Below are 14,165 nucleotides of genomic sequence, written 5' to 3' on the forward strand. Positions count from 1 at the left end.
AAATCCCTGTACTATTAAATATAAATGTAGGTATCCCATCCTCAATGGTGTAACAGAAAAAAAATCAAAATGGCCAATTCACCATTATATTTTTTTGGTCACTCCATCTCCCCTCAAAAAAATTTAATAAAAGGTTATCAAAAGGTGTTATACACACCAAAATGGTATCGATAAAAATTACAGATCGCCCCACAAAAAATTAGCCCTCACAAGCTTTGTAGATGGAAGTATAAAAAGTTATGGGGGTCAGACTTTCTGGCGATGCAAGAAAAATATTTTTCACAAAGTTTTTTTTTTTTTTTTTCCAGTAATCAAACACAAGAAAAACTATATAAATTTTGTATTGCTGTAATCATAACAGGTTAGTTTTATTGAATAGGGAAATGAAACAAATAAAACGATGGCAGAATTGCATTTTTTCCCAATTCCGCCCCATTTGGAATTTTCAGCCTTCCAATACATAATATGCAATGCGTCCTCATACATCTATATGAACGGGAAAAAAAAAGTTATGGCTCCGGAAAAGCATGGGATAAAAAAACGAGAACACAAAAACGAAAATTCATCATGTCTTCCAGGGGTTAAAATGATCTTATTTTGTAGTAGAGTTTGAAATACATTTTAAAAGAAGCAGTCTAATCCAGCGCTGCATTGCATCAGGAAGTAGTACATCGTCAGGTCATAGCACATGCCTACGCACACAACATCCTGAAGCTGTACACTGTCAGGATCCTGAGCATCTCGCGGCTAGTGTTGAGCACGAATATTCGAATTTCGAATTTTTATCTCGAATATCGCAATTTCGAGATTTCGCAAATATTTAGAATATAGTTCCATATATTCGCGAAATCTAATATTCGTATTTATTTTAATTATTTTTTTTTCATCTGAAAATATATGATTCCTCCCTGCTTCTTGCTTGTGGGTCAATGAGCCATTGGCCCACAAGCAACTGAATTGAAGCTGGAAGGAATCACGTTTTCAGATGGACCGGAATATTCGAAATAAAGAATATATTGCTGTATATTCAATTTTATAATATTCGTCCTATTCTAATCGAAACCAATAATCTCGGTTATAATATTCGAGTTCACGAATATTACAACAGAAAAATCGTAATGGTTAATATGTGTGCCCGAGCGCATGACAAAATCGTTATTTAATCAACTTCAGCATACAACAAACACCCTGACAAGCGTCCCCGTCACCATGGGAACGCCTGTGGGTTAGAAAATACCATCGGATTTGAGTTTTCCCTGAGATCGTAAAACCTCAGATCCGATGGTATATTCTAACCCACAGGCGTTCCCATGGTGACGGGGACGCTTGTCGGGGAGCAGTATGCCAAAGTGGAATATTATTGCTCTAACTTCGTATTTTAGAATATTCTTAATATTGCTCTAACTTTGTCTTTTAGAATATTCGTAATATTCTAAAAGACGGAGTTAGAGCAACATTACGAATATTCTAAAAGACGAAGTTAGAGCAATATTAAGAATATTTGTAAAATACACATAGATTGTAATTTAGCTAATATAGTGCTATAATCCTTTTTTTTTTTTTTTGTCTAATTTTTTTTGCCTCTTCTGAACTTCAGTTTTGGAAAATATGTACACTATTAAAAAAATTACTTTAGCAGTATATTAGCTAAATTACAATCTATATGTGTATTTTACGAATATTCTTAATATTGCTTAAACTTAGTCTTTTAGAATATTCGTAATATTCTAAAAGACGGAGTTAGAGCAACATTACGAATATTCTAAAAGACGAAGTTAGAGCAATATTAAGAATATTCGTAAAATACACATATTAGCCTAGCCATAGTCATAGGAACGTTGCCTTATACATAAAAAAAAATTAAAAAAAATCGTACGATTAATTTAATCGCATATTATTCGCGATAAATGAAATAAGTACGAATATTCGATTTCGACGAATATAATACGAATATTCAATCAAATATTCGCGAAATATCGCGAAATCGAATATGGCACCTCCCGCTCATCACTACTCGCGGCTCCTGGAGAAGAGGACCAGGGAGTGGTGAGTAATGCCAGCACTAGCGACACCATACTCGCCGCTCCTGGTCCTCCTGTACTAATGAGCGCTTTCACAATAAAAGTGCTCATTAGTTTCAGTAAAGGTACTTTCACACTAGCGTTTGTTTTCCGGTATTGAGTTCCGTCATAAGGGCTCAATACCGGAAAAAAACGCTTCAGTTTTGCCCCCATTCATTGTCAATGGGGACAAAACTGAACTGAACAGAACGGAATGCTCTAAAATGCATTCCGTTCCGTTTAGTTGAGTTCCCAGACCGGAGAGCAAACCGCAACATGTTGTATTTTGCTTTCCGTCCTGGGAAACTGATCAAGACGGATCAGTCATGACCCCCAATGCAAGTCAATGGGGACGGATCCGTTTTCTCTGCCACAATAGAAAACGGATCCGTTCTCCATTGACTTTCAATGGTGTTAATGACGGATCCATCTTGGCAATGTTAAAGATAATACAACCGGATCCGTTCATAACGGACGCAGATGGTTGAATTATCATTTACGGTAACGTTTTTGCTGGACCCTGCCGGATACAGCAAAAACATTAGTGAGAAAGTACCCTTACAAAGTTCATATTTTATTTTTTATTTTATTTTTCCTGAAAATGATTATGAGGACAGCCATCTTGTCCGAGCTGTTAACAGCCTTTCACCATATGTTTTACAGCAGTCACTGTGGGCCATAGACACAATGGACAGGAGCTGAATTCATTGGCTTCCATGGCAGAGTTTTCTAGGCATGCTCTGTGACCTGTATAGAGGTCAGGAGGGAGCAGATAAGCTGTGATATCACCTATTATGAATGGTGGATCCTGTGTTATCTGTATATAGGTGATATATGTCATTCTAATCCTGCCTGTAATGATATCTGCAGTAAAGTGATCTCTATATAGACCTGGTGCCTATTTTTAGGTTTAGTGGGCTAAACTTAAAACAGGGCTAAAACTGCATGATCTCAGGATTTTTTAAAAATATACAGTTGCAAAAAAAAGTATGTGAACCCTTTGGAATGATATGGATTTCTGCACAAATTGGTCATAAAATGTCATCTGATCTTCATCACAACAATAGACAATCACAGTTTGCTTAAACTAATGCACAAAGAATTAAATGTTACCATGTTTTTATTGAACAAACCATGTAAACATTCACAGTGCAGGTGGAAAAAGTATGTAAACCCTTGGATTTAATAACTGGTTGAACCTCCTTTGGCAGCAATAACTTCAACCAAACATTTCCTGTAGTTGCAGATCAGACGTGCACAACGGTCAGGAGTAATTCTTGACCATTCCTCTTTATAGAACAGTTTCAGTTCAGCAATATTCTTGGGATGTCTGGTGTGATCGCTTTCTTGAGGTCATGCCACAGCATCTCAATCGGGTTGAGGTCAGGACTCTGACTGGGCCACTCCAGAAGGCGTATTTTCTTCTGTTTATACTATTCTGTTGTTGATTTACTTCTATGCTTTTGGGTCGTTGTCCTGTTGCAACACCCTTCTTCTGTTGAGCTTCAGCTGGTGGACAGATGGCCTTAAGTTCTCCTGCAAAATCTCTTGATAAACTTGAATTAATTTTTCCTTCGATGATAGCAATCCGTCCAGGCCCTGACGCAGCAAAGCATCCCCAAACCACCATACTTCACAGTTGGGATGAGGTTTTGATGTTGGTGTGCTGTGCCTCTTTTTCTCCACACATAGCGTTGTGTGTTTCTTCCAAACAACTCAACTTTGGTTTCATCTGTCCACAGAATATTTTGCCAGTACAGCTGTGGAACATCCAGGTGCTCTTGTGCAAAATGTAAACGGACAGCAGTGGCTTCCTCTGTGGTATCCTCCCATGAAATCCATTCTTGTTTAGTGTTTTTTACGTATCGTAGATTCGCTAACAGGGATGTTAGCATATGCCAGAGACTTTTGTAAGTCTTTAGCTGACACTCTAGGATTCTTCTTCACCTCATTGAGCAGTCTGCACTGTGCTCTTGCAGTCATCTTTACAGGACAGCGACTCCTAGGGATAGTAGCAGCAGTGCTGAACTTTCTCCATTTATAGACAATTTGTCTTACCGTGGACTGATGAACAGCAAGGCTTTTGGAGATATTTTTTTATAACCCTTTCCAGCTTTATGCAAGTCAACAATTCTTAATCATGCTCTTTTGTGCGAGGCATCATTCACATCAGGCAATGCTTCTTGTGAAAAGCAAACCCAGAACTGGTGTGTGTTTTTTATAGGGCAGGGCAGCTGTAACCAACACCTCCAATCTCATCTCATTGATTGGACTCCAGTTGGCTGACACCTCACTCCAATTAGCTCTTGGAGATGTCATTAGTCTAGGGGTTCACATACTTTTTCCACCTGCACTGTGAATGTTTACATGGCGTGTTCAATAAAAACATGGTAACATTTAATTCTTTGTGTGTTAGTTTAAGCAGACTGTGATTGTCTATTGTTGAGGCTTAGATGAAGATCAGATCACATTTTATGACCAATTTGTGCAGAAATCCATATCATTCCAAAGGGTTCACATACTTTTTCTTGCAACTGTAGATGGTGACATGGAAAATTAGAAACATCACCACCCAAAAAATATTTACAAATATTCTTTTGGTTACATATTTCCCTTTTAAATATATTTTTTTGTCTTTTGTTTGATTATATCACACAAACTGTAGAGATTGTATAGATCACCCTAGAATAAAATCACCTGTAAATATAAGTCAATTTGTTTAAGGGAGTATGTCGCTTCCAAAATCAGTTTCAAAAGAAGCATGCCACAAATGTAGGGTTGGAGAATTCTGAAACATAAGATTTTTATACAAATAAGGTTTTTGGTGTACCTGGAGCAGGGTTGTTCTGTTAGGTGCACCCGGCTCCCCTTGGGTCATTGCTGCTGGCTGTAAAGTCTCAGGGAATGTCAATCAAACAAGAGCGGGAGGCGCTGGCAGCGTTACTGGCAGCCCATTGGTGATCAGGTGGAGCAGCCTTGCCCATGTTGCACTGAAAACCTATTTGCATAGAAATAAAAAGAAGCATTTCTCAGGATTAAAGGACCTTATTTCACAAGAAAGTTTCGAGCCACCTACACTACGTGCCGGTATACTTATTTTAAAAAACTAATTTGGAGTTGGGAGACTTCCATTAAAACAGCAGTTCTATAGTTATATCATTCATAGGTAAGGCTAGTGCGCATTGATGACCTAGCCTTAGGATACACCAAATACTAATAGACCATGGGGTTCAGACTTGGGACCACAAATTTGTCAAAACAAAAAGACCTACGAGCTCATCAGCCACTTGAGTTTCTGTCTAGGCACAGCAGTGTGCCCATGCATGCAGCTTAGCCCCAGAGTGTGCAGCATCCCCTATGTACTCCTGATCGGAGGGGTCACGTAGAAGAGTATCAGCGGTGGTACTCTTTAGAGATCCACTGGAAAATGATTCAATTTTATAATTTGGGTATTTCGAAATTATTTGTAGCCATTATTGGCTATTTTAATGTACTAAAAAGTCCTGAGTGACTGTGTTGCCATCTCTGCCTAAAACATGGCTGCCTAACAAGAGACATTTCTAGGCAAGGATATTGCTCCTCATTGGGCTCAAATAGAAGCTCCTCCCGGCCAACAGTGAGGATCGTAGTAATGGAAATATTAACTAGATTCTCACTAGCAAGCAATTGTCAATGATTTAATAATGATTGTGTGTAAATGGCCCTATAGTGTTATTTACTATGGTGTTTTTGTTTTTTTAGGCATTGTGATAACAGTGTGTGGCGTCACCTTGCTGTTTGTCCTATGTGGACTTGTGATTCTGTCGTTCGGAGTGTCAGGAGTTCTGAGTGTCTGTTACCTGGCGGTGTCTAGTATTATAAATTACATGCACACTTCCAGGTAAGTAAAATTCATTGAATATTTTTGGGGTTTTGGGGTGCTGAAGAAAAAGGCACAGGTCATCTGAAATGCTCCACACTTCTCAAATGAATGTTTACTGTAATGCACATACAAAAGGCACTAGGGCTGGACTGGGAACTAAGTGGCCCCATTTTGTAGGAAGGTCCAAATTAACAGAAGGCGGGGCTACACAAGTAGGCGGGGTCAACAATACCACAGCGCAAAATACCATCCTGGCAGAACCAAATAACAGTGTAGCACAATATACTGCCCCAAAGGCTGGCCCTCTGTGGTGGCCATCAATAGCTACCATCTTCTGTCCTCCTCCTCCAGTGGTCTAAGGATCAGGGGGTTTAGGAGGTGATGTACAGGCCACAGCAGTTGAATTCAGGAGGGCATGGGTACATGAGTACCTGATTCTCACAGCGTTCATTACTGTTGAGAGCTCATTTTGTACCCGGTCAGTGGCAGAGAGGAGAACTTGGGTGGCCTACTGGAGCACTGGCCCACCGGGAAATTTCCCTGTAGGGTCTATGACCAATCCGCCTCTGAAAGGCACTCAAAAAGAGTACTAAAACATAAAGGACAAAAAAATATTCCTCACTATAAGAAGAGTACTGGCTCTGTCACGTTCAACATGATGTCTCAGATGCAGGCAGCAGGTTATAGAGCAGATTGATATATAGTTTTATTGGAAAACATTCAGTAAATCTTTTAATATATCCATTTATATCCATGCTTATTCTGGGATTTGACATCATGTAGGCGGCCCTAGCAGTGATTGACAGCATTTCCTCCATAGCTGTGTATACAGAGATAGCTGTCGGTCACTGATAGGACCTCCTCCTTGACTTCAAAGCCCAGAATAAGCAGTAATTTAAACGAATAAAATACAAGTTATGCTGAATATTTTCCTACAAACTATATATCTACTTGTTCAGCTCCTCCTGCTCTAGAGCATGCTGCCTACAGATTAATTCGCATTTTCCTGGTGACAGGTTCCGTTTAACACATGTATAAAAAAATTATCGAAATATTAAATAGGACATTCCCAGTGATAATTACAAAGACACTTGATGCAGACCTAGAGATTTTAATAGAGAAGTTAAAATATACAAAGATCAGTACAAAACAACTGTCACAAAAAGTATAAGAAACCAACAAGAAGTTTATAACCGCATAAACAAGAAAACCAAATAATAAATCTAGAAAATACAAGAAAATTAATTGAAAAAAATTCCAATTCATACGTTGTTGTTTTTTTTGCCCAGTTTGATTCCGCTTCAAAAGTCAAGGACAGGTCCGTTCAAAGAAATCCACGCTCCCCATTTCTTTGGAGAATTTCTCAAATGCAAAAGTTATAAGAAAACAGTTCAGGCATGAATAGATTAAATCAACAGTATGCTGTAAGGAATGCATTGTTTTCTATCCTCTAAAGTAGAATAAAACAAGTTTTGCAATGGTATTGTGTATAGGAACACTGCAGAGCTTTTCAATATATCAACACTAGTCTAAGAGAACTATCTTGATGGTATTAGGGATGGATATACCCGTACTAATAAGATTGGAGACCTGCTCTTCAAAATGGATTTTCTCATAGATGTAGTATTGATGTGCCCAAGGGAGAAGACAGGTTACGTACACAGGCTAGTAATCATATTGTTATTTAAAATTGCCTGTATCCGACCGTTCATTTTGGTAAAGGAAGATCACACTCACAATAAAAAAAGCATGCTTAATTTGAATTGAGAGCAAAAAAATATGCTAGTTGGAAATCTTTAGAAAATCAGATTTTCTTACACAAGATGCAGTTAGCATAATTATACTGTCTGTATCTAAGTAACACAGATGACATGTTTTATGTTCTCCTCCCTTATTTTTAAACATGGGAGCTTGATTATTCGTTGGTCATGTCATTCAGGCTCTGTTTTTTGAAGTTTAGTTAATATTCCTCCCCCTTAAATCAGCTGAGCCCCCCTCATTACCAACAAATCCTCTGAAAATAAAGTCTTGTATGACCACCTTAAAGGAGTATTCCTATCTCAGACCTTGAAGGCATATTGCTAGGATATGCCATCAATGTCAGATAGGTTCATCTGGGACCCATTCTTCTCCCCCCCCCCCCCCCCCCCCCCGAAGTGAACAGAGAACAGCTGCGCAACTGCTACACCCTCTGCACTTTGACAGGACCAGGCAGTGTAAACAGGATTATGCCCGGCCCTGTCAATCAAAGTGCAGAGGGTACGGCAGCCGCATAGAGAGCAGAGCCTCTAGGAGTACCAGCAACACCCTCATTGCTCCTAGAGGCTCATTATATTTTTCTCAGCAATGTGGCCACATGTGAACATGGGTTACAAATCTGCTGACAGATGCCTTTTTAACCCATTACTGACCACCCATACGTGTTTTTACGGCGGTCACTAAGGGGGCTTGGGCTGGAGCTCAGCCTTTTTACGGCGGCACTTCAGCCCAAGTTAGCGCTTAAATCAAGCGCTGGAGCTCCGTGCCCGCAGCTACCGGAGGTATCTGAGGGCTCGGGGCAGTGATCAGAGACCCTGACAAGCGGTCTCTGATCACGTGATCGCTGTGATACACTGTATCACGGCGATCACTGAAAATGCCGGCAGCTCTGCTGCCTTTCAGTAAGCTTTCTCCCTTCTCTCATGTAAGAGAGGAGGGAGAAAGCCTCCGGTGCAGCGATTGGGTTCCCCAGCTTCCCCATAGGGGAAAGCTGGGTCCCGATCCTCACCCACACCCCCCGCCCACAAGAAAGATGGCGGCGGCCGGCACATGCTCACACTGTAAGCCGGCCGCGTCCGCCCCTGCACCAGGTTCTCTCTACTCAGGAGAGGAGAGAGAGTAATAATGATGCCCCGATCGGGTCCGGCAGCAATATAGCCCTAAATTCATTTAAATAAAGGGCAGGAGCCCCCCCCCCCCCGCCTCTCCCCACCCTTAGTGTAAAAAAAAAAAAAAGATACAAAATGGCACAGATATGCGCACTGGTTACTGTGCTGAAGATCTGCCTTCAGCACAGTAACGATCAGGGACCAATAATAATGGTCCCTGATCATGTGGTCTCCATGATAAACCATTATATTTACTGAACACAGCCAGGACATGTGCTGTGCTTCTCTGTCCCCTCAGTGCAGTTGTTCTGTGAGGAGAGAGAGAGAGATCAGCCTTCTGTCCTGGCTGTGCGATTTACTGTTAAAAAAAAAAAAAATCTATTTATAAACTGTCTGTCCGTAACTGGCGGTCAGTGGGTGTCAGATTTATTCTTAAAGGGAACCTGTCACCTGCAAAACGCATATTAAACCGACCACAGTACCTTACAGTATCCCCCAGTGTGTTGCTAATCATATTTTCCTTTGCTCTTTGCATTTCTTCATACGTTGTTTTAATGTCGGTTGGCGCTGTCTCCGAGTCAGGCTTGAAGTAAAGCTAAGCCCGCCCCTTACCCCTCCTCTACAATTAGATGGACATGCTGCCGGGATCGCGCTCTTCTAGCGCATGCGCGGTACGCTGCCTGTTACAGCGCGATCCTCACTCACCTGCCTACATTTTGCTGACTGCGGATTCTCCGGACAGTTTGATTGCGCGCGCGCCCGGCCGTCACGCTGTAACGGGCAGCATACAGCGCATGCGCTAGAAGAGCGCGATCCCGGCAGCATGTCCATCTAATTGTAGAGGAGGGGTAAGGGGCGGGCTTAGCTTTACTTCAAGCCTGACTCGGAGACAGCGCCAACCGACATTAAAACAACGTATGAAGAAATGCGAAGAGCAAAGAAAAATATGATTAGCAACACACTGGGGGATACTGTAAGGTACTGTGGTCAGTTTAATATGCGTTTTGCAGGTGACAGGTTCCCTTTAAAATTGTATACCCCCTGAAATAAACCTGTTGATGAATCCCTTTTTAGTTTTAAAGGCCGCCTTTCCTTCCGTCAGTTTATTCCCTCCAGGCATGCCAGATGTAGGGTAAAATTATACAAGGTGTGCGAGAGCACAACCGTCTACACCTGCGGTCTGTCTGTTTATGAGGGCAGAGACTCCCAACTTAACCCCACAGGCTGCCCCAAAAATATTGGGACATCGGGAAAAATACACAAAAGGTACCACGTGTACACGGATAATTTTTATAGCAGTATACCCCTTTTTAAATCCCTCCATACTACAGACACAGGGGCTTGTTGGACAGTGTGCAAAAAAAGAGTGGGATACCCACAACCCCTGGTGTCCAAGCGTTTGGAGAAAGGAGCATCCTTCGCCCTTGCAAGTGACCCAGCTGCTTGCAGTGAAGTGGAAGAACAGAAATGATGTCTATATGCTTACCACCATGTAGGCAGACACCACAGTAGCAGTTAGGGAGAGGGGGGCTACTGCGGACAAACACAAACCGGTCTGTGTGACAGACTACAATAAATTTATGGGAGGTGTAGACCTCTCGGACCAGGCGCTTCATCCCTACCCGGTGAAGTGAACAAACAGGGCCTGGTATAAAAAGGTAACAATCTACCTCATTCAGATTGCTACCTATAATAGTTTTGTTTTATTTAAAAAGTCCCAAGGAACCCTCAACTTCCTTGAGTTCCAGGAGAAGGTAGTTGAGAGTCTCCTGTTTGAGTCCCCCGCACCTGGGCAAGCCTTTAAATCTGAGGACGTTTGAAGGCTTTCAGAACGCCACTTCCCTCACCCCGACCATGCCACTACCAGCAAGACATATCTTCAGAAACGATGCCGGGTGTGTAGCAAACACAGAAGGAGGTGGGACACCCAAATTTACTGCCCCAGTTGCCCATCACAAGTAGGCCTCTGCAATTACTCCTGTTTTGAGACATACCATACGGTTGCTAGTTATTAATTTTGTTTAATACCAAAAAGGGTGGCTTTTCAGGAAGTCAATTTATTCTCTTTTTCTGTTTAGTTTGTGGACTTTCTAGGGAGGGATCCTTTTGGATTGTGGAGCAAATCTTTTTTTTTTTTTTTCCGACATTGAAACAAATTTTACCTTTTCTGATTTGTATTCTTAATTTTCCTGATTTCATTTTTTATGACTATGTCCTGCCACACAAAGCTGTTAATTCCATTCACATTACTGTATCATGATATTGGCATGATATTTTTTTATTTGGAGGATCTCTAATGATTTGAGTTGAAGAATTTCTTTTTTGTGGACACCCCACAACACGTCTAGAAATATTGACATAATTTTGGGAATTGGTGATCCATTACTGTTCCTACAGACGGTTCTGGACACTGTGCTTTTATATATTCTGTAGGTGACTGGTTGATTGTGTGCATAGCGGTTTCTACCTTGCCGGGCAGGGGTCTGTTATGGTGCACCGCGTCACTTAGCAGGTTCATCTCTCATATAGGGATTGATGGGGCTAAAGAGACGTTGTACGACCAGTCACTGTCCTTGAATGCCAGCTTGTCATTACAGCCCTATCGGTGTTCTTGCATCTTGTGAACTAACTGGAATTTCCAACATTTTGCTCCATGTGGTGGATAACAGGGTTACCCATCTAAAAATAATAATCTCCAATTTCCTGTTAAAATTTTATTAACAATTTGAATAAAACCATATATACTCATTATTTCATCCTATAATAATTTTGCACTCAGCATGCTTACTACACCACTAGATGCATGCTTTAAAGGGCTTCTGTCACCCCATTAAACCGTTTTTTTTTTTCTTTACTAATAATCCCTACACTGCGATCTCAGCATACATAAGCTAATTAATGATTTTCGTTCAGTAGAATTTGTTAAAAATCGATTTTTATCATATGTAAATTACCTTGCTACCAGCAAGTAGGGCGGCTAAAAAACCTGGTAGCCGCAAAGCCTTTGTGACATTTAAAACAAATATAACACTGCATATATTGTTTCTTACCTTAATGCTATATACAGGATCGTGTAGTCAGCTGTCAATCTGAAGAAAAAAAGGCCTTTTTCGCTTAACAATGTAAAATATATTTTTGCAAATTAATAGCTAATTAAAATATTTAATTTACCTTTACCAGACCCCCCCCAATCATGTGCCTAGTAATACCAGACCCCCCCCAATCATGTGCCTAGTAATACCAGACCCCCCCAATCATGTGCCAGTAATACCAGACCCCCCTCCAATCATGTGCCAGTAATACCAGACCCCCCTCCAATCATGTGCCAGTAATACCAGACCCCCCTCCAATCATGTGCCAGTAATACCAGACCCCCCCAATCATGTGCCAGTAATACCAGACCCCCCAATCATGTGCCAGTAGTAATACCAGACCCCCCCAATCATGTGCCACTATACCAGACCCCCCCAATCATGTGCCAGTAGTAATACCAGACCCACCCCCCAAATCATGTGCCAGTAGTAATACCAGACTCCCCCCCCCCCCCCCCCCCCAAATCATGTGCCAGTAGTAATACCAGACTCCCCCCCCCCAATCATGTGCCAGTAATTCCAGGCCCCCCCAAATTCCCCAATCATGTGCCAGTATAATACCAGGGCCCCCCCATTATGTGCCAGACTGCCAGTTAAAAAAAATAATTAACACTTATACTTACCTCTTTGGAGCGATGCGATGCAGGCCTCTTCCGGCCTGTGTCCCGACTCAAGCGCTGTACAGTTCAGGCGGCGCGATGACGTCATCGCGCTGCCTACGCCGGCCTCTGATAGGCTGCCAGCCTAGTAGTGCCGGCAGCCTATCAGAGGAACAGGAAAGGGACACACCTCCCTGCCCTGCTCCTCCGCACAGCCTTCTGTTTGGATTGCTGTCCTGAGGACGGCGATACAAACAGATCACTATGGAGATGAGCGCTTCGCTTCTACAATGGAAGCGTTCAGCTCAGTGCCTGCCCAGCCGCCGCACAGTGCCTGCCCCACCGCCGCCGCACACACACTGCTGCTGGCCTGGGGGGGATTTGATACTCCGCTTCCTACGCCCATGCCGGAGCCACGGCAGAGGTTCAAAAGAGCCGCGGGTTGCCGACACCTGGTGTAGATGATTATCTCTCAGCGTCCATGCAAAAAATCAAGTGGTGCTCTGTCTAGATAAATTGCTGAATGTCATCAACGGTAGAAGAAAAAAAGGGAGAACAAGGCGGCATGTTCTATTTTTTTCGGGAACGGAATTTTCGGGAACGTCATGTAGCCCCATAGAAATGAATGGGTCCGCATTTCCGTTCCGCAAAATGCAGAACAGAATTGCGGACGTGTGAATGGACCCTAAAGTCTCTTTTGCTTTGGTGGACTTTAGTACACTGCAGATGTTCTACCCCTAGTTCCATGGTGTGAACATAACCTAAGGAGTTCAGAGACCTATATAGGCTAGTCATCATTACAGATAAGCGAATCGATTCTAAACAAATCGAATTACTCTTGATTTTACCAGAAATTCAGTTCTAGCTGAATTTGAATCTTTTGTGATTCAATTTGTATTTATCACTCAAAAGAGCTGCTACCATTTTATAGGTCAGAAGACCAAGAAGGAAACATCTGCCACCAAAAAGGGATAATTTGTAGACCATGTTTTTATTTACAATGTGTGTAATTAAACATGCAGTTTACTACCAGATACCATCCATTTACCTATAGCTATTTATGCTGCTTTGACATTAATAATGCTGGCTTGCCGTTAAAGGGATCGCATAGCATTATATTGATTTATGATGCTATGTAACCCTTAGGGCTGTTTCACACGAGTGAGTCCATTGCGGGAATCGCGCTCCGTGTGCGAGTGTGATCCTCCGCTCTGGACTTGCAGGAGCACGGCATTATCATGATTAATAATGCTATGTGCCTCTGCTTGACCTTATTTCTACAGAATCATACTGACAGCTTTATGTCACTATGATTCTGTGGAAAAAAAAGCCATGCAGAGACACATAGCATTATAAATCATGATAATGCCGTGCACTCCTGCAAGTCTTGAGCGGAGGATCACACGGAGTTTGATTCCCGCAATGGACTCGCTCGTGTGAAACAGCCCTTAGAGTTCATAATGCTGTCAGTGTTATACAATACGTCACCGGTACGTCATAACGCCGTGGTACTTAAGGACACATGACGTACCGGTACGTCATGTGTATTTACGATCACCGCCGTGCGCGGTGATCGGAACAGAGTGCCTGCTGAAATCATTCAGCAGGCCCTCTGCGTCAATGCCGAGGGGGGTCCTGTGACCCCCCCGTATCGGCGATCGCTGCAAACCGCAGGTCAATTCAGA

At 42.1% G+C, this 14,165-nt stretch overlaps 1 protein-coding gene across 2 annotated transcripts in view; it reads left to right on the top strand.

Moving 5' to 3' along the window:
* LDAF1 (lipid droplet assembly factor 1) overlaps positions 1–14,165 on the top strand; it is a 93,071-nt gene that overhangs the window by 71,749 nt on the left and 7,157 nt on the right. For both annotated transcript variants that reach the window (XM_040441013.1, XM_040441014.1), the window contains exon 4: positions 5,802–5,940. In XM_040441013.1, the coding sequence (XP_040296947.1) occupies positions 5,802–5,940 (139 nt within the window). The remainder of the gene's footprint in view (positions 1–5,801; positions 5,941–14,165) is intronic.

This window comes from Bufo bufo, chromosome 7 (genome assembly GCF_905171765.1).
Source record: "Bufo bufo chromosome 7, aBufBuf1.1, whole genome shotgun sequence".
In the NCBI taxonomy this organism is placed as follows: domain Eukaryota; kingdom Metazoa; phylum Chordata; class Amphibia; order Anura; family Bufonidae; genus Bufo; species Bufo bufo.